The sequence below is a fragment of the Scyliorhinus torazame genome, chromosome 13, assembly GCF_047496885.1.
Source record: "Scyliorhinus torazame isolate Kashiwa2021f chromosome 13, sScyTor2.1, whole genome shotgun sequence".
NCBI lineage: Eukaryota > Metazoa > Chordata > Chondrichthyes > Carcharhiniformes > Scyliorhinidae > Scyliorhinus > Scyliorhinus torazame.
In genome coordinates this window covers 122,272,104-122,295,035 of record NC_092719.1, presented here as the reverse complement: position 1 = coordinate 122,295,035, position 22,932 = coordinate 122,272,104, and the positions used below count along the sequence as shown (strand labels likewise).

The window sequence follows — 22,932 nt, the reverse complement described above, 5'->3', positions numbered from 1 at the left end:
AGCGAGAGTTTGGGAGGGGGGGAAAGAGAGTTTGGGAGGGGGGGAGAGAGTTTGGAGGAGGAGGAGGAGGATGGGGGGAGAGAGTTTGGGAGGAGGAGGAGGATGGGGGAGAGAGTTTGGGAGGAGGAGGAGGGGGGGAGAGTTGAGGAGGGGGGGAGAGTTGAGGAGGGGGGGAGAGTTGAGGAGGGGGGGAGAGAGTTGAGGAGGAGGGGGGGAGAGAGTTTGGGAGGAGGAGGAGGGGGGAGAGAGTTTGGGAGGAGGAGGAGGGGGGAGAGAGTTTGGGAGGAGGAGGGGGGGGAGAGAGTTTGGGAGGAGGAGGAGGGGGGGAGAGAGTTTGGGAGGAGGAGGAGTGGGGGAGAGAGTTTGGGAGGAGGAGGAGGGGGGGAGAGAGTTTGGGAGGAGGGGAGAGAGAGAGAGTTTGGGAGGAGGGGGAGAGAGAGAGTTTGGGAGGAGGGGAGACAGAGTTTGGGAGGAGGGATAGAGAGAGAGATTGGGAGGAGGGGGAGAGAGAGAGTTTGGGAGTAGGGGGAGGGAGAGAGTTTGGGAGGAGGGGGAGAGAGAGAGTTTGGGAGGAGGGGGAGAGAGAGAGTTTGGGAGGAGGGGGAGCGAGAGAGTTTGGGAGGAGGGGGAGCGAGAGAGTTTGGGAGGAGGGGGAGAGAGAGAGTTTGGGAGGAGGGGGAGAGAGAGAGTTTGGGAGGAGGGGGAGAGAGAGAGTTTGGGAGGAGGGATAGAGAAAGAGAATTTGGGAGGTGGATAGAGAGAGAGTTTGGGAGGTGGGATAGAGAGAGAGTTTGGGAGGAGGGGAGAGAGTTTGGGAGGAGGGAGAGAGAGTTTGGGAGGAGGGAGAGAGAGAGAGAGTTTGGGAGGAGGGATAGAGAGAGTGTTTGGGAGGAGGGATAGAGAGAGTGTTTGGGAGGAGGGATAGAGAGAGAGTTTGGGAGGTGGGATAGAGAGAGAGTTTGGGAGGTGGATAGAGTTTGGGAGGAGGGAGAGAGAGTTTGGGAGGAGGGAGAGAGTTTGGGAGGAGTGATAGAGAGAGAGTGTTTGGGAGGAGGGATAGAGAGAGAGTTTGGGAGGAGGGATAGAGAGAGAGTTTGGGAGGCGGATAGAGAGAGCGAATTTGGGAGGAGGGATAGAGAGAGTGTTTGGGAGGAGGATAGAGAGAGAGTTTGGGAGGTGGGATAGAGAGAGAGTTTGGGAGGTGGGATAGAGTTTGGAGGAGGGAGAGAGAGTTTGGGAGGAGGGAGAGAGTTTGGGGAGGAGTGATAGAGAGAGAGTGTTTGGGAGGAGGGATAGAGAGAGAGTTTGGGAGGAGGGATAGAGAGAGAGTTTGGGAGGACGGATAGAGAGAGCGAATTTGGGTGGAGGGATAGAGAGAGTTTGGGAGGAGGGATAGAGAGAGAGAGTGTTTGGGAGGAGGGATAGAGAGAGAGTTTGGGAGGAGGGATAGAGAGAGAGAGTTTGGGAGGAGGGATAGAGAGAGTTTGGGAGGAGGGATAGAGAGAGAGAGTGTTTGGGAGGAGGATAGAGAGAGAGAGTTTGGGAGGATGGATAGAGAGAGAGTTTGGGAGGAGGGATAGAGAGAGAGTGTTTGGGAGGAGGGATAGAGAGAGTGAGTTTGGGAGGAGGGATAGAGAGAGAGAGTTTGGAGGAGGGATAGAGAGAGTTTGGGAGGAGGATAGAGAGAGAGAGTGTTTGGGAGGTGGGATAGAGAGAGAGTTTGGGAGGATGGATAGAGAGAGAGTTGGGTGGGGGGGAGAGAGTTGAGGAGGAGGGGGGGAGAGAGTTTGGGGGAGGAGGAGGGGGGAGAGAGTTTGGGAGGTGAGGAGGGGGGAGAGAGTTTGGGAGGAGGAGGGGGGGGAGAGAGTTTGGGAGGAGGAGGTGGGGGGGTGAGAGTTGGGAGGAGGAGGAGTGGGGGAGAGTGTTGGGAGGAGGTGGAGGGGGGGAGAGTGTTTGGGATGGTGGAGGTGGGGGAGAGTGTTTGGGAGGAGGGGGGGAGTGAGTTTGGGGAGGGAGGAGGGGGGGAGTGAGGGGGGGGAGAGGGTTTGGAGGGGAGGAGGGGGGGTGTGAGTTTGGGGAGGTGGGGGGGGAGAGTGTTTGGAGGAGGGGGAGAGAGTTTGGGAGGGTGGTGGGGGGAAGAGTTTGGAGGAGGGGAGAGAGTGGGTGGGAGGAGGGTTTGGAGGTGGGGGAGAGAGTTTGGGGGGTGGGGAGTGGAGGGGGGGAGAGAGAGTTTGGGAGGGGGGTGAGTGGGAGTGTTTGGGTGGGGGGAGGGAGAGTGTTTGGGGGGAGGGGGAGGTGAGAGTTTGGGAGGTGGGGGGAGAGTGAGAGTTTGGGAGGAGGGGAGGGAGAGTTTGGGAGGTGGGGGAGGAGAGAGTTTGGGAGGAGGGGGAGGGGAGAGAGTTTGGGAGGAGGGGGAGAGAGAGAGTTTGGGAGGAGGGGGAGAGAGAGAGTTTGGGAGGAGGGGGTGAGAGTGAGTTTGGGAGGAGGGTGAGAGAGAGAGTTTGGGAGGTGGGGGATAGAGAGAGTGTTTGGGGGTGGGAGAGTGAGAGTTGGGAGGTGGGAGGAGTTTGGGAGGTGGGAGAGAGAGTTTGGGAGGAGGGAGAGAGAGAGTTGGAGGGAGGGATAGAGAGAGTGTTTGGGAGGAGGGATAGAGAGAGAGTTTGGGAGGTGGGATAGAGAGAGAGTTTGGGAGGTGGGATAGAGTTTGGGAGGAGGGAGAGAGAGTTTGGGAGGAGGGAGAGAGTTTGGGAGGAGTGATAGAGAGAGAGTGTTTGGGAGGAGGGATAGAGAGTGAGTGGGAGGAGGGATAGAGAGAGAGTTTGGGAGGACGGATAGAGAGAGCGAATTTGGGAGGAGGGATAGAGAGAGTGTTTGGGAGGAGGGATAGAGAGAGAGTTTGGGAGGTGGGATAGAGAGAGAGTTTGGGAGGTGGGATAGAGTTTGGGAGGAGGGAGAGAGAGTTTGGGAGGAGGGAGAGAGTTTGGGAGGAGTGATAGAGAGAGAGTGTTTGGGAGGAGGGATAGAGAGAGAGTTTGGGAGGAGGGATAGAGAGAGAGTTTGGGAGGACGGATAGAGAGAGCGAATTTGGAGAGGGAATAGAGAGAGTTTGGGAGGGAGGGATAGAGAGATGGAGAGTGTTTGGGAGGAGGGATAGAGAGAGAGTTTGGGAGGAGGGATAGAGAGAGAGTTTGGGAGGAGGGATAGAGAGAGTTTTGGGGAGGAGGGATAGAGAGAGAGTGGAGTGGGAGGAGGGATAGAGAGAGAGAGTTTGGGAGGATGGATAGAGAGAGAGTTTGGGAGGAGGGATAGAGAGAGTGTTTGGGAGGAGGATAGAGAGAGTGAGTTTGGGAGGAGGGATAGAGAGAGTGAGTTTGGGAGGAGGGATAGAGAGAGAGAGTTTGGGAGATAGAGAGAGAGTTGGAGAGGATAGAGAGAGAGTTTGGAGGATGGATAGAGAGAGAGTTTGGGAGGAGGGAGAGAGAGAGTGTTTGGGAGGAGGGAAGAGAGAGTCGAGTTTGGGAGGGAGGATAGAGAGAGTGAGTTTGGGAGGAGGGATACGAGAGAGAGAGTTTGGAGGAAGGATAGAGAGAGAGTTTGGGAGGAGGGATAGAGAGAGAGTTTGGGAGGATGAGATAGAGAGAGTTTGGGAGGATGGAGAGAGTGTTGGGAGGGAAGGATTGTGTGGAGCACCGTAGGTGCCGTGCCGAGGCACGTGTATTGGGGTGGCCTGCTGTGTTTTCCTGGGTCACACAATCCAGCCTCAGAAGTTGTTGACTATGTCGCTTTGGGATATTCTGGGGTTCTTTATGATTGAGTTAAATTTTACCCTGTGAGTGGGATATACATTTTATTCTGTTCCTTGTAAATTAAATGAAATAAGTAAATTGTGCAAATATTGTGTATTGAACTCCATAAACCTACTGTCGTGTGGTTTTATACACAAAGTTCCCTTAGTCAAGATGACACCTCCATTAAAGATGGATAGTACTCATTGTAGGTTTGCTCACTTTGTGTAATACACATCCAGTTTGGATTCATGTTTGATTTGTTTCTGTCCTAGGACATGGATAATCTCCTGCGCTGTGGCATCTGTTTTGACTACTTCAACATTGCCATGATGATCCCTCACTGTTCGCATAATTGTAAGTATTTTGGTTGCGGCAATCACTACAGAGGCACCAGAAACATATCCTGTGTTGTCAGGAAGATTTCAGTAAAGTGTAATTAGGTTGTGAAGAAATTTACATACGTCTGCCCTTGTAAAATGTAAAGTGCATTGATTTTGATTGACAGATGAGATACAAACAAAATAACTAGCAGAGTATTATTTAAATGATGATAGATTGGGAAATGTTGACATACAAAGGGACCTGGATGTTCTTGTACACCAGTCACTGAAAGCAAACGTGCAGGTGGAGCAAGCAGTTAGGAAGGCAAATGGTATGTTGGCCTTCTTCATTGCAAGAGGACTTGAGTCTTACTGCAGTTGTCGAAGGTCTTGGTGAGACAAAACCTGGAGTATTGTGTGCAGCTTTTGGTGTCCTTACCTGAGAAAATATATACTTTCCATAGAGGAAGTGCAGCGAAGGTTCACCAGATTGATTCCTGGGATGGCAGGATTGTTGTACGAGGAGAGATTGTGTCAACTAGGCCCGTATTCATTGGAATTTAGAAGTATGAGAGGGGATCTCATTGAATTGTGTAACATTCTGAATGTCAGTAAAGCTGATCGCTGTTGTTTTTGGCTCTGTCAAGCACCTATGTGCTTCTGGCCTTGGATCCATCACTCTCTCTGGATCTTACCTCAGGCTAAACCTGATAGTGGCAGTTTTAACCCAAGCCAAAGTTTCTTGCATCTGATCTGTTGCCAGTATTGTCCGTCTGAAGCACTGCCTGCCCTTTTTCCCCCATCTTTGCAGCCCAAAACTCTATCTTTTACATTTCAACTCCTGCAGCAGTCGTGCTGCTGGCCTCCCGATTTCCATGCTCATTTAAATAAGAATTCGCTGGCCTGGATCCTCTCCCAGGTTTCCAACATGTCATCGTCCATCTAAGTTCCCTGCCCGCAGATGATTCATTTTAGGATTTCTGTCCTGCAGTTCAGTGGCGCTGTCCCGTCCAGTCTCTGCGTTCTCTTCTAATCATATATCCCAATGTGCTCTTGCTGTTCCTTCAACACTAGTTTGCTCTTTTTATTCAATGGCAGGATGTGGCCAGTGGCTGGCAAGGCTGGCAATTATTATTCATTCCTAATTCTTTTTGAGAATCTGAACCACATGCTTGAACCACACCAGTTTCTACGGTTTGTAGTTTTCTTGGACAGGTTTTTAAAAATAATCTTTATTAGTGTTACAAGTAGGCTTACACTGCAATGATGTTACTGTGAAAATCCCCTCGGCCCCACATTCTGGCACATGTTCGGGTACAGAGAGGGAGAATTCAGAATGTCCAATTCACCCAACAACTTGTCTTTTGGGACTTGTTGGAGGAAACCTGAGCACCCGGAGGAAACCCACGCAGATACAGGGAGAATGTGCAGACTCCACATAGACAGTAACCCAAGCCGGGAATTGAACCCAGGTCCGTGGCGCTGTGAAGCAACAGTGCTACCCAATGTGCCACCAACGTTTGATATAACCGAGTGGCTTGCTAGGCCACTTCAGAGGAAAGCTAAGAGTCAATTATATTCCTGTGGTTGTGGAGCTGCACACAGACAGACCAGGTAAACATGCAGGTTTTCTTCTTTAATGGAGATTAGTGTGAAGGCGTTTTATTTACCGATTGTTACATGGTCTGATTGTTACATGGTCACCGCACACGAATGCCAGCTATTTACTCAAAATTTGTTGAATTATTAATTTAAATTCAGCAGCGGCCACGGTGGGACTCAAACCCCTGCCGTTGGATTATTAGTTCCGGCATCGGGATTGGTAGCCGTTAACGCAATCGCTGAGTTGCAGTAATGCAGTCCCTGATCCTCAGGCCGATGCCGGCGGGAGCCTGGTCCGGTTGGCGATGCCGGCGGGAGCCTGGCCCGGTTGCCGGTGCCGGCGGGAGCCTGGCCCGGTTGCCGGTGCCGGCGGGAGCCTGGCCCGGTTGCCGGTGCCGGCGGGAGCCTGGCCCGGTTGCCGGTGCCGGCGGGAGCCTGGCCCGGTTGCCGGTGCCGGCGGGAGCCTGGCCCGGTTGCCGGTGCCGGCGGGAGCCTGGCCCGGTTGCCGGTGCCGGCGGGAGCCTGGCCCGGTTGCCGGTGCCGGCGGGAGCCTGGCCCGGTTGCCGGTGCCGGCGGGAGCCTGGCCCGGTTGCCGCCGGCGCCGGCGGGAGCCCGGCCCGGTTGCCGCCGGCGCCGGCGGGAGCCCGGCCCGGTTGCCGCCGGCGCCGGCGGGAGCCCGGCCCGGTTGCCGCCGGCGCCGGCGGGAGCCCGGCCCGGTTGCCGCCGGCGCCGGCGGGAGCCCGGCCCGGTTGCCGCCGGCGCCGGCGGGAGCCCGGCCCGGTTGCCGCCGGCGCCGGCGGGAGCCCGGCCCGGTTGCCGCCGGCGCCGGCGGGAGCCCGGCCCGGTTGCCGCCGGCGCCGGCGGGAGCCCGGCCCGGTTGCCGCCGGCGCCGGCGGGAGCCCGGCCCGGTTGCCGCCGGCGCCGGCGGGAGCCCGGCCCGGTTGCCGCCGGCGCCGGCGGGAGCCCGGCCCGGTTGCCGCCGGCGCCGGCGGGAGCCCGGCCCGGTTGCCGCCGGCGCCGGCGGGAGCCCGGCCCGGTTGCCGCCGGCGCCGGCGGGAGCCCGGCCCGGTTGCCGGCGGGAGCCCGGCCCGGCTGCCGCCGGGAGCCCGGCCCGGCTGCCGGCGGGAGCCCGGCCCGGCTGCCGGTCCATCCCGTTGGCGTTGCTGGCGAGTATCCGTTCCGTTTGAGAATCACAAAATATGAATTAAAATTGCAGAATACTCTGTCATTATTTGGCCTGTTTGCAGGTAATCAGTTAGTCAGTTATAATAAAGCAGAAGGTAAAATGAGGGGATTATTTTTCTCTCTGTTTGGAAAGATGGATTTATTTTCCTGTTTACCATTAAATCAAATCAATGTTGTCGCAAGGATTGGACTAAACCATCCATCAGTATAATTATATGTGTCGAACTTGTGTGTTGTGTGCGCAAAGAGCATTTTGCTCTGTGCAACATTCACATCAAGTACTAATGGTTTGTCACGCGGGATGGGAAGTGATTAATTAAATCACTTCAGTCGCGAGCAAGTGAAGAATCATTAAAGGCATAATATGATAGATACAGAATAAATACATCTCAAATCTAGGCAGTGTACAAATGTATGAAGTTAATCCAAAGTGCAATAAGGAGAAAGAATGAACTCCACAAATCTTGTAGACGGAGGAGTTTGTTGGGATAAATAGAACATGCAAAATGCATGTTAAAATGGTCAGTGGAGTTTCAAAAAGAGACTTTGATGAAGCGTATCTTCATCATACCTGCAACCAATTATTTAAGCACAATAACAGAACTGATAGGTCTGAAACTGAGCACGAACACCAGGTAGTTAATATATTAAATGATTACTTCCTCTGAATCTAGGAAGCTGCAGACAATGTGGCCTCCTTGTTTTGTCATGTCCAAGTAGAATCAATAATTTGAATCAAACTAGGTGAATAATCTACATAAGCTGAAAAGGATTCAGAAGAAATAAGACTCGAGGGATAGTTTATCTCAAGTGTGCTGAGACAAGAGACTGTAATTATGAGGAGCTCTGACATTGCGCAAGTCCAGTTAGACTTCATACAGACAAAACCGGTGCCCACTTCCAGAAAGTATGACCAAGCAGAAAATGACCAGAACACATTCTGACACCTCTGGGTGAAAATTTAGAAGCACCCGGAGGAAACTCATGCAGACACGGGGAGAAAGTGCAAACTCCACAAAGACAGTCACCCGAGGCTGGCATTGAACCCAGGACCCTGGAGCTGTGAGGCCGCAGTGCCCTGGATAGGCACAGTGGTTAGCACTGCTGCCCCACAGCTCCAGGGTCCTGGGTTCAATGCCAGCCTCGGGTGACTGTCTGTGTGGAGTTTGCGCTTTCTCCCCGTGTCTGCGTGGGTTTCCACTGGGTGCTCCGGTTTCCTCCCACAGTCCAAAGATGTGCAGGTTCGGTGGATTGACCATGCTAAATTGCCCTTCGTGTCAAAAAGAGGTGGGGGGGGTGGTTACTGGGTTGCGGTGATATGGTGGAGGTGTGGGTTTGGGTAGGGTGCTCTGTCCAAAGGTCGGTATAGACTCGATGGGTCGAATGGTCTCCTGCGCTGTAGGGATTCTATGATATACCCTGCACATCTTTGGGTTGTGGGGGTGAAACCCACGCAAACACGGGGAGAATGTGCAAACTCCACACGGGCAGTGACTCAGAGTCAGGATCGAACCTGGGACCTCGGTATCGTGAGGCCGCAGTGCTAACCACTGCACTACCGTGCTGCCCTAAACCACTGGATACTTGTTAAAGTAGTGTCAGGGTGAAGACAATTGCTGACTTGCTGGCAATTGTTTAGCTCAATGTTGGGACCCACACTGTTTCAGATTTACAATAATGAGATTAGCAGATAGAATCACGTGTGAATCCCCTTTTAGGAGAAACAGTTTATCGAGATAACCGGGAGATCAATGAGGCATACACATGCCAATTTCTAGAGTCAAGAAATTTGAGGGGGGTAGACAGCCAAATGCATCGAAGGCAGAATCAAAGGGGAACGAAGTATGATTGCCAGGACCCAGAGGATGAAGGCAGGCTAGTTTTCACCTTGCAGCTTGGAGACAATGTTTTACATCTTTACAGCCTCCATGTCTCAAGAGGCAAGGCAGTGCAGAAACCTTTGTAATGGGAGTTTAAATACCTTCACTGGACCAGGAAAAGATGTTTTTCCGACTTGATCATCAGCCCTGTATTCTGCGGTAATTATAAGCTAGATTTAACTCCTAGATCTATTTCATTTGGATTTGTTTGGGGGCCAGGGGCCATCCTAAAGAATTTGGGGATTGTGCATATATTTTGGAACAAGGGGTACTTTCTATATAAACTGTGTGTGTTACATGCCTAATTATCGAAGAGTAATGTAGTCCTGTTCATGTGTATTTCTTTTCTTTAATTTACTCGCCAGCAGGAGCCCGGCCCGGTTGCCGCCGGCGCCGGCGGGAGCCCGGCCCGGTTGCCGCCGGCGCCGGCGGGAGCCCGGCCCGGTTGCCGCCGGCGCCGGCGGGAGCCCGGCCCGGTTGCCGCCGGCGCCGGCGGGAGCCCGGCCCGGTTGCCGCCGGCGCCGGCGGGAGCCCGGCCCGGTTGCCGCCGGCGCCGGCGGGAGCCCGGCCCGGTTGCCGCCGGCGCCGGCGGGAGCCCGGCCCGGTTGCCGCCGGCGCCGGCGGGAGCCCGGCCCGGTTGCCGCCGGCGCCGGCGGGAGCCCGGCCCGGTTGCCGCCGGCGCCGGCGGGAGCCCGGCCCGGTTGCCGCCGGCGCCGGCGGGAGCCCGGCCCGGTTGCCGCCGGCGCCGGCGGGAGCCCGGCCCGGTTGCCGCCGGCGCCGGCGGGAGCCCGGCCCGGTTGCCGGCGGGAGCCCGGCCCGGCTGCCGCCGGGAGCCCGGCCCGGCTGCCGGCGGGAGCCCGGCCCGGCTGCCGGTCCATCCCGTTGGCGTTGCTGGCGAGTATCCGTTCCGTTTGAGAATCACAAAATATGAATTAAAATTGCAGAATACTCTGTCATTATTTGGCCTGTTTGCAGGTAATCAGTTAGTCAGTTATAATAAAGCAGAAGGTAAAATGAGGGGATTATTTTTCTCTCTGTTTGGAAAGATGGATTTATTTTCCTGTTTACCATTAAATCAAATCAATGTTGTCGCAAGGATTGGACTAAACCATCCATCAGTATAATTATATGTGTCGAACTTGTGTGTTGTGTGCGCAAAGAGCATTTTGCTCTGTGCAACATTCACATCAAGTACTAATGGTTTGTCACGCGGGATGGGAAGTGATTAATTAAATCACTTCAGTCGCGAGCAAGTGAAGAATCATTAAAGGCATAATATGATAGATACAGAATAAATACATCTCAAATCTAGGCAGTGTACAAATGTATGAAGTTAATCCAAAGTGCAATAAGGAGAAAGAATGAACTCCACAAATCTTGTAGACGGAGGAGTTTGTTGGGATAAATAGAACATGCAAAATGCATGTTAAAATGGTCAGTGGAGTTTCAAAAAGAGACTTTGATGAAGCGTATCTTCATCATACCTGCAACCAATTATTTAAGCACAATAACAGAACTGATAGGTCTGAAACTGAGCACGAACACCAGGTAGTTAATATATTAAATGATTACTTCCTCTGAATCTAGGAAGCTGCAGACAATGTGGCCTCCTTGTTTTGTCATGTCCAAGTAGAATCAATAATTTGAATCAAACTAGGTGAATAATCTACATAAGCTGAAAAGGATTCAGAAGAAATAAGACTCGAGGGATAGTTTATCTCAAGTGTGCTGAGACAAGAGACTGTAATTATGAGGAGCTCTGACATTGCGCAAGTCCAGTTAGACTTCATACAGACAAAACCGGTGCCCACTTCCAGAAAGTATGACCAAGCAGAAAATGACCAGAACACATTCTGACACCTCTGGGTGAAAATTTAGAAGCACCCGGAGGAAACTCATGCAGACACGGGGAGAAAGTGCAAACTCCACAAAGACAGTCACCCGAGGCTGGCATTGAACCCAGGACCCTGGAGCTGTGAGGCCGCAGTGCCCTGGATAGGCACAGTGGTTAGCACTGCTGCCCCACAGCTCCAGGGTCCTGGGTTCAATGCCAGCCTCGGGTGACTGTCTGTGTGGAGTTTGCGCTTTCTCCCCGTGTCTGCGTGGGTTTCCACTGGGTGCTCCGGTTTCCTCCCACAGTCCAAAGATGTGCAGGTTCGGTGGATTGACCATGCTAAATTGCCCTTCGTGTCAAAAAGAGGTGGGGGGGGTGGTTACTGGGTTGCGGTGATATGGTGGAGGTGTGGGTTTGGGTAGGGTGCTCTGTCCAAAGGTCGGTATAGACTCGATGGGTCGAATGGTCTCCTGCGCTGTAGGGATTCTATGATATACCCTGCACATCTTTGGGTTGTGGGGGTGAAACCCACGCAAACACGGGGAGAATGTGCAAACTCCACACGGGCAGTGACTCAGAGTCAGGATCGAACCTGGGACCTCGGTATCGTGAGGCCGCAGTGCTAACCACTGCACTACCGTGCTGCCCTAAACCACTGGATACTTGTTAAAGTAGTGTCAGGGTGAAGACAATTGCTGACTTGCTGGCAATTGTTTAGCTCAATGTTGGGACCCACACTGTTTCAGATTTACAATAATGAGATTAGCAGATAGAATCACGTGTGAATCCCCTTTTAGGAGAAACAGTTTATCGAGATAACCGGGAGATCAATGAGGCATACACATGCCAATTTCTAGAGTCAAGAAATTTGAGGGGGGTAGACAGCCAAATGCATCGAAGGCAGAATCAAAGGGGAACGAAGTATGATTGCCAGGACCCAGAGGATGAAGGCAGGCTAGTTTTCACCTTGCAGCTTGGAGACAATGTTTTACATCTTTACAGCCTCCATGTCTCAAGAGGCAAGGCAGTGCAGAAACCTTTGTAATGGGAGTTTAAATACCTTCACTGGACCAGGAAAAGATGTTTTTCCGACTTGATCATCAGCCCTGTATTATGCGGTAATTATAAGCTAGATTTAACTCCTAGATCTATTTCATTTGGATTTGTTTGGGGGCCAGGGGCCATCCTAAAGAATTTGGGGATTGTGGATATATTTTGGAACAAGGGGTACTTTCTATATAAACTGTGTGTGTTACATGCCTAATTATCGAAGAGTAATGTAGTCCTGTTCATGTGTATTTCTTTTCTTTAATTTAATAAGTAGTCTTTAATAATTGTGATACCACACCAAAACTGATTATTCTCACTAGGGGTTTCACTTGACTGCTCGCACCATTCCAAAAACAGAACTATACACCCCCACGAACAGGTGTTTTAAGTTGCGATACCCTCGCAGATAACATCAGCGTGGTTTATAACAATGGTTTGGAAATGCAAAGTAAATTGGAAGTAAGCAGGTGGCACAATGGTGAATGAAATTTTAACCCAGGAAGTATATGATGCTGTGCTCTCCGTTCACAGGCATATGTAAGCCAGGATAGATGAAGACTGAGTGGAGACCAGTGTCTGCAGCCATTCTAAAGATGGACTTGCTCGAAGGCTGTCCAACTGCTGCAAGCAGTCTCTGTACTCCACCTAACTGGAGGCCTGGAATACCCCAGATTCAATATCTGGCGGGCTTTTAGTTAGCTACGGTTGTGCTAAAGACCATGAAATAGGTTTCTGCCGCTGGGTTAGGGACCTCTGGTTCTAATTGGTATCCAGTGACATTTGATGGGTGGTGCAATTTGGGGGGGTGCATTCTGCATATTGATGTCAAATGGGAATAAATCCTGTCCCTGAGAATTCTCTTTAATAATTTAGCTACTACCGACGTGCGGCTCACCGGCCTGTAGTTTCCTGGATTATCCCTGCTACCTTTCTTAAACAGTGGTACCACAATAGCTATTCTCCAGTCCTCTGGGATCTCACCTGTAGCCAATGAAGATACAAAGATGTCAGTTAAGGCCCCAGCAATTTCCTCCCTTGTTTCCCTCAGTATTCTGGGGTTAATCACCTCCGGCTCAGGAGACTTATCTCCTTTAATTTTTTTTTAAAGACTCAATACCTCCTCCTTTTTGATGTCAACATGACCCAGACTATCCACACACACTACCAACGAATCATCTTCCACAAAGTTCTTTTCTTTGGTGAACACTGATGCAAAGTACTCATTTAGTACCTCACCCATTTCCTCTGGCTCAACACGTAGATTCCCCCCACTGTCCTTAAGTGATCCAATCCTTACCCTGGCCACCCTCTTGTTTTCTTACATATGAATAAAAAGCTTTGGAATTCACCTTAATCCTACTTGCCAAGGACTTTTCATGACTCCTCCTAGCCCTCCTAATTTCCAACTTAAGTACCATCCTACTTTATTTTTAAAAAATAAACTTAGAGTATCCAATTAATTTTTTCCAAGTAAGTTGCAATTTAGCATGGTCAGTCCACCTATCCTGCACATCTTTTGGGTTGTGGGGGCGCAAACACGGGGAGAATGTGCAAACTCCACACGGACAGTGACCCAGGGCCAGGATCGAATCTGGGACCTCGGCGCCGTGAGGCAACTGTGCTAACCCCACTTGCGCCACCGTGCTGCCCTCCAGTACCATACTACTTTCTTTATACTCCTCAAGGAATTTGACTGTCCCCACTCTTCTGGACCGTACAAAAGCCTCCTTTTTGACGAGGTTTACAATATCCCTCATTATCCAAGACTCTCTCAACTTATCCTTTGTTGTCTCAGGAATGTGACTTTCCTGAATCCGAATGAACTGTCGCTTGAAAGACTCCCACATGTCCGATGTTGATTTACTGTCCCAACAGCCGCACCCAATCCCCATTCTTCAATCCCTGTCTAATGTTATCGTAATTTGCCTTTCCCCAGTTTAGGACCTTAAGTAACCTATTCAAAAGTAACCTAAAACTTAGGAATTGTGGTCACTACTCCCAAAATGTTCCCCGACTGAAACGTCAACCACCTGTCCAGGCTCATTCCCCAACACCAGGTCCAGTACTGCCCCTTCCCTCGTTGAACTATCTACATATTGCATCAAGTAGCCTTCCTGGATACACCTCGCAAACTCTGCCCCATCCAAGCCCCTAGCACTAAGTGAGTCTCAGACAGTGTAGGGGAAATTAAAATCCCCTACCACAACAACCCTGTTACTTTTGCACCTATTCAAAATCTATCTACCTATCTGCTGCTTTATCTCTCGCTGGCAGTAAACACCCAACATTGTGATTTTTCCCCCCCCGCTCCTGTTCCTGAGCTCTACCCAGATTACCTCATTGTATGAGCCCTCCGAGGTGTCCTCCCGCAGTACGGCTATAATATTCTCCTTAACCAGTAATGCTACTCCCCCACCCCTTTTACATCCCCCTCTATTCTCTCCTGAAGCATCTATATCCTCCAACGTTCAGCTGCCAATCCTGCCCTATAACCATGTTTCTGTGATAGCCACATCATAGTTCCAGACACCAATAAGTGCTCTGTTCATCTGCCTTACCTGCTATACGTCTGGCGTTGAAACAAATACACTTCAAACCACTATGTTTGAATAGACAGGGTGATGTTGTGTTCTCATTTTTTTTCTCTATTTCCCCATCAGTTATTACCCCGAAGCTAACGCTTTGGTTCCCACCCCCTGCCATACTAGTTTAAATACTCCCGAGTGACTCCTGCAAGCGTCCCAGCCAGGATATCAGTGCCCCATCAGTTTAGATGCAACCCGTCCTTCTTGTACGGGTCACACCTGCTGCGGAAGAAATCCCAGTGGTCCAGAAATCTGAAACCCTCCTTCCTACACCAGTTTAGCCACGTATTCTGCTGCACTATCCTCCTATTTCTAGCCTCACTGGCACGTGGCACAGGGAGTAATTCTGAGATCACAACCCTAGAGGTCCTGCTTTTTAGCTTACTGCCTAACTACCTGAACTCCTTTTGCAGGACCTCATCACTCTTCCTGCCGATGTCGTTAGTACCTATGTCCTTTGGCTATTCACCCGCCCCCTTCAGGATGCCCTGGGTTCGTTCAAAGACATCCTTGACCCTGGCACCAGGGAGGCAACACACCATCCTAGAGTCTCTTTCACATCCACAGAAACGCCTATCTGTTCCCCTTACTATAGAGTCCCCTATAACTATCGTTCTCCTACACTTTGCCCTCCTCTGCTGACCAACAGAGCCAGTTGTGGTGCCACTGTTTTGGCTGCTGTTGTTTTCCCCTGATAGGCTGTGGCCCCCAACAGTATCCAAAACGCATACTTGTTAGAGAGAGGGCAGCCACAGGAGATTTCTACACTGACTGCCTGCCCTTTCTAGCGGTCATCCATCTGTCTGCATGCACTTTGGGAATGACCACATCTATATAACTCCTATCTATGATGCTTTCCGCCACCTGTATGCTCCTAAGTGCATCCAACTGCTGCTTCAACCGAACTACGCGGTCTGTGAGGAGCTGCCATAGGTTACACTTCCTGCCGACGTAGTCGACCAGAACGCTGGAAGCGTAACAGATCTCCCACATCGCACAGTTGGAGCACTGCACCCCACTAAGTGACATTTAAGCACTAGTTAATTAATTTTTAATAAAAGGGCGACATACGGCACAGTGGTTAGCACTGCTGCATGTAGTGCTGGGGACCCGGGTTTGAATCCCGGCCCTGGGTCACTGACCGTATGGAGTTTGCACATTCTCCTCGTGTCTGCGTGGGTTTCGCCCCCACAACCCAAAGATGTGCAGGTTAGGTGGATTGGCCAGGCTAAATTGCCCTGTAATTGGAGAAAAAAAAATTGGATACTCTAAATTTATAAAAAGAAACAAAAACAGAAAAAAATAATTCAAAATAAATACTTAAATTGTTATTAGATTAAGTTGCAATTAATTCTATAGTCCCTGGCGCTAGATTTTTAATGTAAAATTAAATGCTAAATACTAATCTCTGCCCTCCTGCTTAGTTACTCCTCTACCTAGTTAATTAATTAGTTTTTTCAATGGTTTTTTTTCAAATTTAACACAGATTCTCCACCAGCCAATCAGGACGCAACTTTATTGTGCCATCACTTCTCAGTTTTTTCCCCCCCACAATTTGAAAACACAGAGACACAGAAACAAATACCACTTAGCTTCCCAGACTGCGCTCCGGATTTCTCCGCTCCCGATATGAAGGACTTACTTGCCTTACCTGATACTCGCCAATCAGCTTTCTCCCTGTTGTCACCAGCAGGGCAAGGCCACTCACTGGAAATCGAAAAGCAAATCAAGGCATAAAAAGCACCTCCTCCCACCAAGCCTCTAATTCCCACCTAACTTCAAATTCCCAACTCCCAAACTCACTCTTCAATGTGTCCGTTGGCAACAGCACGGCCTGGATGTTGCTTGGGACCGTGTCCTGGACTATGGCGAGCCTTCACATGAGCTTGTGGATTGTGAGCTGGAGCTGGCAGGGGATTACGCGGGTGGTCCTTTTATCCCTGAGCGTGTTGCCTGCCAGATCCGGGATCTTGACATCGGTGATGTAGGCAGGGGCTCCGGCCCCAGCACAGTGACCCTTGCGCACTGGGCAGTAGCTGGTGAATGTAGCCGATGGTGAGATTGAGACTTGGTTTCGAAGAGCGGGTTTTGACTTGTGGAGGAGGAGCACGTGAGATGCCTTTAACTGGCTGGGCCCTGCTTCAACTAGGACAGGTTTGCACTTTGGCATTGGCCAGCATAGGTGTGGGTGTTTGTCTCCCTCCTACCCCGTGGGCATGGAGAGAGGTGGTAGAGCATTATTTTATGATTTTATTTTATTAAATTTGGTACTCTGAACATTTCTAAGAAGGTGTCATGAACCAGAATTAAGTTGGAAGGATGTTATTTATCCTGTACAGTGAAGCAACATGCCTCAAAATTGTCAGTGCAGCTCAATTGGTTTACAGTTAAAATTCTTTAAGATTCTTTAAGATCTTAATAAGTTAAGATTACAACATTGAACTTTTTCTGTAAATTTACACCCTTGCCCTTTCCCTGTTTTCTGTCTCATTGAGTCAAATGCTTGGGAATTTGTAGTTAGAACCCAAATTTCAGACACAACACCACGGAACGAAGGAAGAAGAGTATCCTGAGTCCCAGAAAACCAGAAGCCTGTCCCAGAATTCCAAAAGTAGTCCATGAGAAAATCCCGAGAACAGCCTTTGGGAAAAGACGCATTTTGACCCCTGTTCTTCAGGCTCGTTTTGATGAGACATTTTTACTGTCGTACTGCGATGAGAAAAATGATTTAATGTTGCTCTCAAACTGCTAAATGGCACGGGTGAAAATTACCCATGAACTTCAAAGCTGCAATTTCACAGACCGATGAAGGGCACAGCTTAACGGCAGCTTCATAAGCAAAGTGTTCCATTGTTCGCTCCAACAGGAAACCGCATAAATTCTTTGAAAATAGGAATTGCCAAGTGGATATCTGCGTTGTTTTTCTTAATTTAAATTTCTGTTTTTGTTAAGTACTGTAACATCATTCGAAAGGCATTAAATCATAGCGGGGTATGATTCTGCGGACATCAGCCATCCATACGTGTTCCTTATGTGTGTAGATAGTGAATGTCCGTAGGTTATTTAATCACAGTGCATTGTAGTTTAATCTAACCTAGTTTTCACCTCCCAAATATGCACCTCCAGCAGGGGTTGCATGTTTCTAACTTTTAAATTGGTTTCTAGGCGAGCGGAGAGTTCTCGTGTTTTATGTACATTCAACACTTGTCAGTATTTGCATGCAAACATCCTTTGAATATTGATGCAAGTCTTTTTTTCTCTTTCCTGTGCACCACATTTAAATGTTCGCCATCCTGACTCAGTAGGTCTCTGTCAATCCAAGACTCTGTTCAAAAGGGGCAGGGGGTGGGGTGCGGCTACAGCCATCCGTATCAATGTGAAAGAGACCTTTTTGTTGATGAAGCTGAAATTGTAATTTAGGCATTGAGTAAAATATAATTCACGATTGTTCCATCAGTGTAACTCCCCGTGTCACTCGCTGTAAATCAGTACATAGCATGCTTCTCCATATACTAGAGCCTGAGCTTGAGCATCCAGGGTGTTGGTGTTGGATAAGTTCACTTCACTTTTGATTGCTAGCAATTAAATCTTGGAAACCCAGTGGTGGATGTTATCTAACTTCAAATTGGTAATTTCTCTATGTCCTTGTTTGTATTGGAATAAACAAGCTTTTTGATTCCAGTCACCAAATTCACTGTTATATTTAAAGTTGTGACTCTGTTTACGCTGCCAGAGGGGTGCCTGTGGTCGTGCTAGGCTTTTGCTGCCTGCAACAATGTGTGTTCAATCAAAGGGAGATGGCAGGGCCCTGATGAGGTCATGCACGATTGTGCTGTCTCCTCGTGTGCGACAGACTACCAGTGCGACCGGGCACAGTGGTTGTGTTGCTCATAAACCGATGGCATAAATTCAAATTCCACCAAGGCAGTTGGGGAATGCAAATTTAGTCAATTAAACAAATCTGGAATTCGGCAGTAACATCAGTAACAGTGACCATGGAGCCATGATTTGTTTAAAAAGCCCAGCTGGTTCACTGACATCTTTTGGGGAAGGAAATCTGCTGTCTTTGCCCGATCTATCCTACATGTGATTTCAGACCCGCAGCGTGGCCTGGCGCATCATTCAGTTACTTGAAAAACTGATCCAAGAGACTAATTCTCACAGATTGCAGTGGCTCAAGAAGTGGCTCACCACTCATCTTCAGTAGAGCAATTGGGGATGGGCAACAAATGCTGGATTTGCCAGCGATGCCTCTTTTCCCCTGAGTGAATTAAAGAACCCTGAACGGGTGTTTTCTTGCACATAGTGATCGTGGACTGCAGATAGACCAATCTTGTGATTTCCTACGAAGTCATTTGGGACTGGATGTCATCGAATTTACAGTGCAGAAGGAGGCCATTCGGCCCATCGAGTCTGCACCGGCTCTTGGAAAGAGCACCCTACCCAAGGTCAACACCTCCACCCTATCCCAGTAACCCCACCTAACACTAAGGGCAATTTTGGGCACCAAGGGCAATTTAGCATGGCCAATCCACCTAACCTGCACATCTTTGGACTGTGGGAGGAAACCGGAGCACCCGGAGGAAACCCACGCGCACACGGGGAGGATGTGCAGACTCCGCACAGACAGTGACCCAAGCCGGAATCGAACCTGGGACCCTGGAGCTGTGAAGCAATTGTGCTATCCACAATGCTACCGTGCTGCCATCAGTAACAGGATATGGTGATATAAAGTGCACGTGATTACGGGTTTCATTTAAATCATTCCACCCATTATTTGCTATTTCTCCCACAACCTTTCAAAGGTTTCCAGCTGTCAGCTCTCTGCCCAAACTGCTCTGATAATTTTCGTTGTAGGTGGTGTTAGAGTCCTGGTTACTGTAGTTTATTGGGCTCAACCAAGGTTCTCCAGCATTTTAAAACAGCATTAATTTCACTTGTGTTGCAACTCCCAGTCAAGTAGTGTTAGAATTGACCGCACACTAGCCCAGGGGATCGTGACAGTGGCTTCTCATTAGTAGGAAAATGTGTGGTATGCACTCTCCTTTCACCTCCGAGTCCTTGTGTTACAAATGCTGCTCATATAATTCAATTATATGTTTATTCCCTTTCTCTTAGCAATTGAACTATCGAGAATTAATAACACTTAATTAGTGATCTCACTTAGGCTACAAGAATGATTTGTGTGAGAAATGGAAATGTGCTGCATTGCGGCAGGCAGAGATTTATCGAAATTACTGCGGTTAAGGTAGTGCACAAAAAGCCTTATTTTTCATCTAACCCATGCCGTGCCTGAGCTGGAAATGTTTAATGTTAACCCTGAATGCCTGAAGTGGGAATTTTGTTCCATTACTGAAAACTTTACCTTTTTAGATGCAAAGATAGCTGTAAAAGAGACAAAGTAATGATATGGTACAAATTCTCAAGCCTGCATTTAAAAAAAATTCTGTAATCTAAAATTCTTTTGAGTACGATTAACTATCTCTTGTGATTATTCGTTACAAAGGTGGCATATGGTGACAGGATGTGCTCAGCGGACTCACGAAAGGTGGCTCTCCTCCTGAGAATTAGGATTTAAGCACTTTAAACTCAAAACACCCCCTCACCCTCATCCAACAACATCAAGGCTAGTCATAGCGAACAGCAGCAACTCCAAGGGACGAAAAGAAGGAAAAGACAACAAAAGCCTGGAGAGGCGAACTGAGGAAACGGCAAGCATGCGGCGACGTAACCCTGGCCACCCCTGACCAAGAGGTACCACCAGGCCGTGTACTGAGCGCCCCCTTCTCGGCGAGCTGATGGAGGGAATTCATCCGCAGGAACTCCAGGAGGCCATTAAAGTTGTTTTGAGGGCAGTGGTGAAGGTGGCAGAGGGAGCTGGAAACTCTGGGGACAACCATCAGGGAGCTGGAAAAGGCCTCAACCAGAGTGACCGGATCGCTGCACTAGAAACGGAGGCAGCAAGGTTGGTTGCTACTCAAGAGATGCTAAAGGGAAAGATGGAATATCAGGAGAACCGATCATGGCGTCAGAACCTACGCATATTGGGCCTACTGGCGGGAACCGAGGGCAGGAACCTCACGGATATGGGCCCAGATGCTGGGCAACCTGGTGCAGAGACACAGCTTCCCCAAGCCACCAGAAATGGACAGAGCCCACAGCTAACTCCGGCCAAAGCCCAGGGCCGGGGAACAACCAAGGGCCATAATCGCAAGACTGGAAAAGAAACCTGATCTGGGCCAAGCAGGCAAGGTCCCGCAGCTGGGAGGGACAACCGATCAGGATTTATTAGGACATTGGGGTGGACCTGGCTAAGCACCGGGTGGAATTCAATAGAGCCAAAGCAGCCCTGTATAAAGACATGGTGAAATTGGAATGCTGTACCCAGTCAAGCTCTTGGTCACCTTCCAGGGCAGGGAGCATTACTTCACCCACACCTGCGGATGCGGGCCAATTTGTCCATAAACGGGCTGGGAAGATGGCAGCAGAGCCAGCGATGAAATGGACACCTTAGCGTATTGGGACTGTGAAAGACTATTTGTGCGGGACTGCATCTCCTCGGTTTAAATGTGAGAACTAAAGGCTCGGAAAGGAGGTGGCGACAGCAGCAGGAGAGGGTGAGGAGGAAGAAGGGGGAAATATCTACAGCAGATGAAGGGGAGGTTTAGGCTGACCCGGGGGGGTGGACCACACTAGCGGGATAGCTAACACCAGGAGGTACGAGCGAGATGGGGGGGGGGGGGGGGGGGGGGGGGGAGGCTGGAGGCTCATCTCCCATCGGCGAGAGGGTGCCTGCCGACATCGCGGGGGGGAGTGGGTGAACACCACCAGCCCGGGGGAGGGGGAACAATTGGGACAAGGGGGGAGAAACCGATCCAAAGTGAATTCAAAGGGACAAGGGGGGAGGTGGGTAGAGTGCTAGGTTGGCTATGAAGGATCGGACATGACAGCAACGACACAGGCACCGCAAACAGCCAATTTCAAGCATCTCCAAACAAAGGAAAACCGTGGAGTGCAGGGGCTCACACACATGGTGTGGGGAAATTGGTGCTCCCAGGAGTAGTAAGAGTGGAATACTCCGCAATTGTAATCTACCATGCCCCATACGACATGGATGTGAGGTTGGAGACAGGCTGGATCCACGCCCGCGATAGGAGACGGGGACTGGAGGCACCATTAGAACTGAGGAAGTCATGGAAAGTATCAACTCCATGCAAACGGGGAAGGTGCCGGGCCCAGATGCATTCTCGGTGGACATCTACAATACACTTGTGCCAGCACTGGCCCTGAACTTGTGGTACTGTAAATACCTGATAGATGTATTGGGAGTCGTTTGGATTTGGATCGGTGTTCACCGCCTAGCGAGCGGACTAACGCCACCAGCTCTAAATATTTCCAGAGGCACAAGGCAGGGATGCTCGCTGTCCCTGCTGCTGTTTGCCCTGGCAATCGAGCTACTGGCGATCACCCTCAGAATGGCGAAAGGCTGGAGAGATATCCAGAGAGGGCACAGAGAGCAAAGAGTATCACTCTATGCGGATGACCTGCTCCTCTCCATCTCAGATCCACAAACCAGTATGGAAGGACTCTTGAAGGATTTTGGAGCCTTCTCTGGTTACAAACTCAACTTGAGCAAAAGCAAAATCTTACCAGTGAACCCGCAAGGGAGAGGGTCTTAGCTGGAGGTATTGCCTTTCAAACAAGCCCAAAACAAAATTTGCTCTGGGGATCCAACTTACCCACGACTGGACACAGATCCACAAATGGAACCTGATCAGTCTGGTGGAGGAAGTAAAAAAGGATCTGCAGAGGTGGCACACTCTCCCACTCTGGCTGGCAGGAAGAGTGCAGACGATCAAGATGAACTGACTACTCCGGTTCCTGTCCCTGTTCAGATCCCTACTGATCTTCAGGTTAGATAAACTAATCATGGTGTTTGTGTGACTGGGCGGGGTGGCCTGGCTCTTCCAAGCCCACAGTTCTACCACTGGGCACCCACAGCAGAAAGAGTGCGAGGGTGGGTGAAGGAACCGGGAGCAGAATGGGTAAGGATTAAGGAGAGTCCCTGTATAGGGACACCCCTCCGGGCCCTCGTCATGGCAGCACTCTCAACCCCACCAACCAAACAGTCAAAAAGCCCACTGGTAGTTGCCATGCTCCGAACAGAGTACCAGTTGCGGCAACACTTTGGCCTGATCGAAATGTCCACTATGGCCCCCACCTGTAACAACCACAGGTTTGCGCCACTTGCAAAAGGTGGCGACATGACGAGGGGACATTTGACAGTTAGTGACGTTTATACAGACGACAGACTAACAACTTTGGAGGAATTGAGGAGAGGTTCAGCTGCCCAAAGGGAATGAATAAAGGGGGGGGGGGGGGGCAGGAGGAGGAGCCTCTGGATCGTAGCAGTAAACAGGGCAAACTCCACCTCCACATGTGCAGGGGTGAGCCTAATGCAGCTAAAGGTAGTACACAGCACCTAACCAGTACCCGAATGAGCAGGTGGAGGGCAAATGTGAACGGTGCCAGTGAGGCTCGGCCAACCACGCATGTTCTGGGCCTCCCCCAGACTTGTCGGGTTCTGAACATCCTTTTTTGAGGCAATTTCCAAGGTAGTGGGGCTGAGGGTGGAGCCGTGCCCAAAGGTGGCGGTCTTCGGGATCTCAGAACAGCCAGAACTCTTCA

General features: G+C 50.3%; 1 protein-coding gene across 3 annotated transcripts in view; it reads left to right on the top strand.

Annotated features, from left to right (window-relative positions):
• rad18 (RAD18 E3 ubiquitin protein ligase) overlaps positions 1–22,932 on the top strand; it is a 448,932-nt gene that overhangs the window by 5,874 nt on the left and 420,126 nt on the right. For all 3 annotated transcript variants that reach the window (XM_072472125.1, XM_072472124.1, XM_072472123.1), the window contains exon 2: positions 4,061–4,142. In XM_072472125.1, the coding sequence (XP_072328226.1) occupies positions 4,061–4,142 (82 nt within the window). The remainder of the gene's footprint in view (positions 1–4,060; positions 4,143–22,932) is intronic.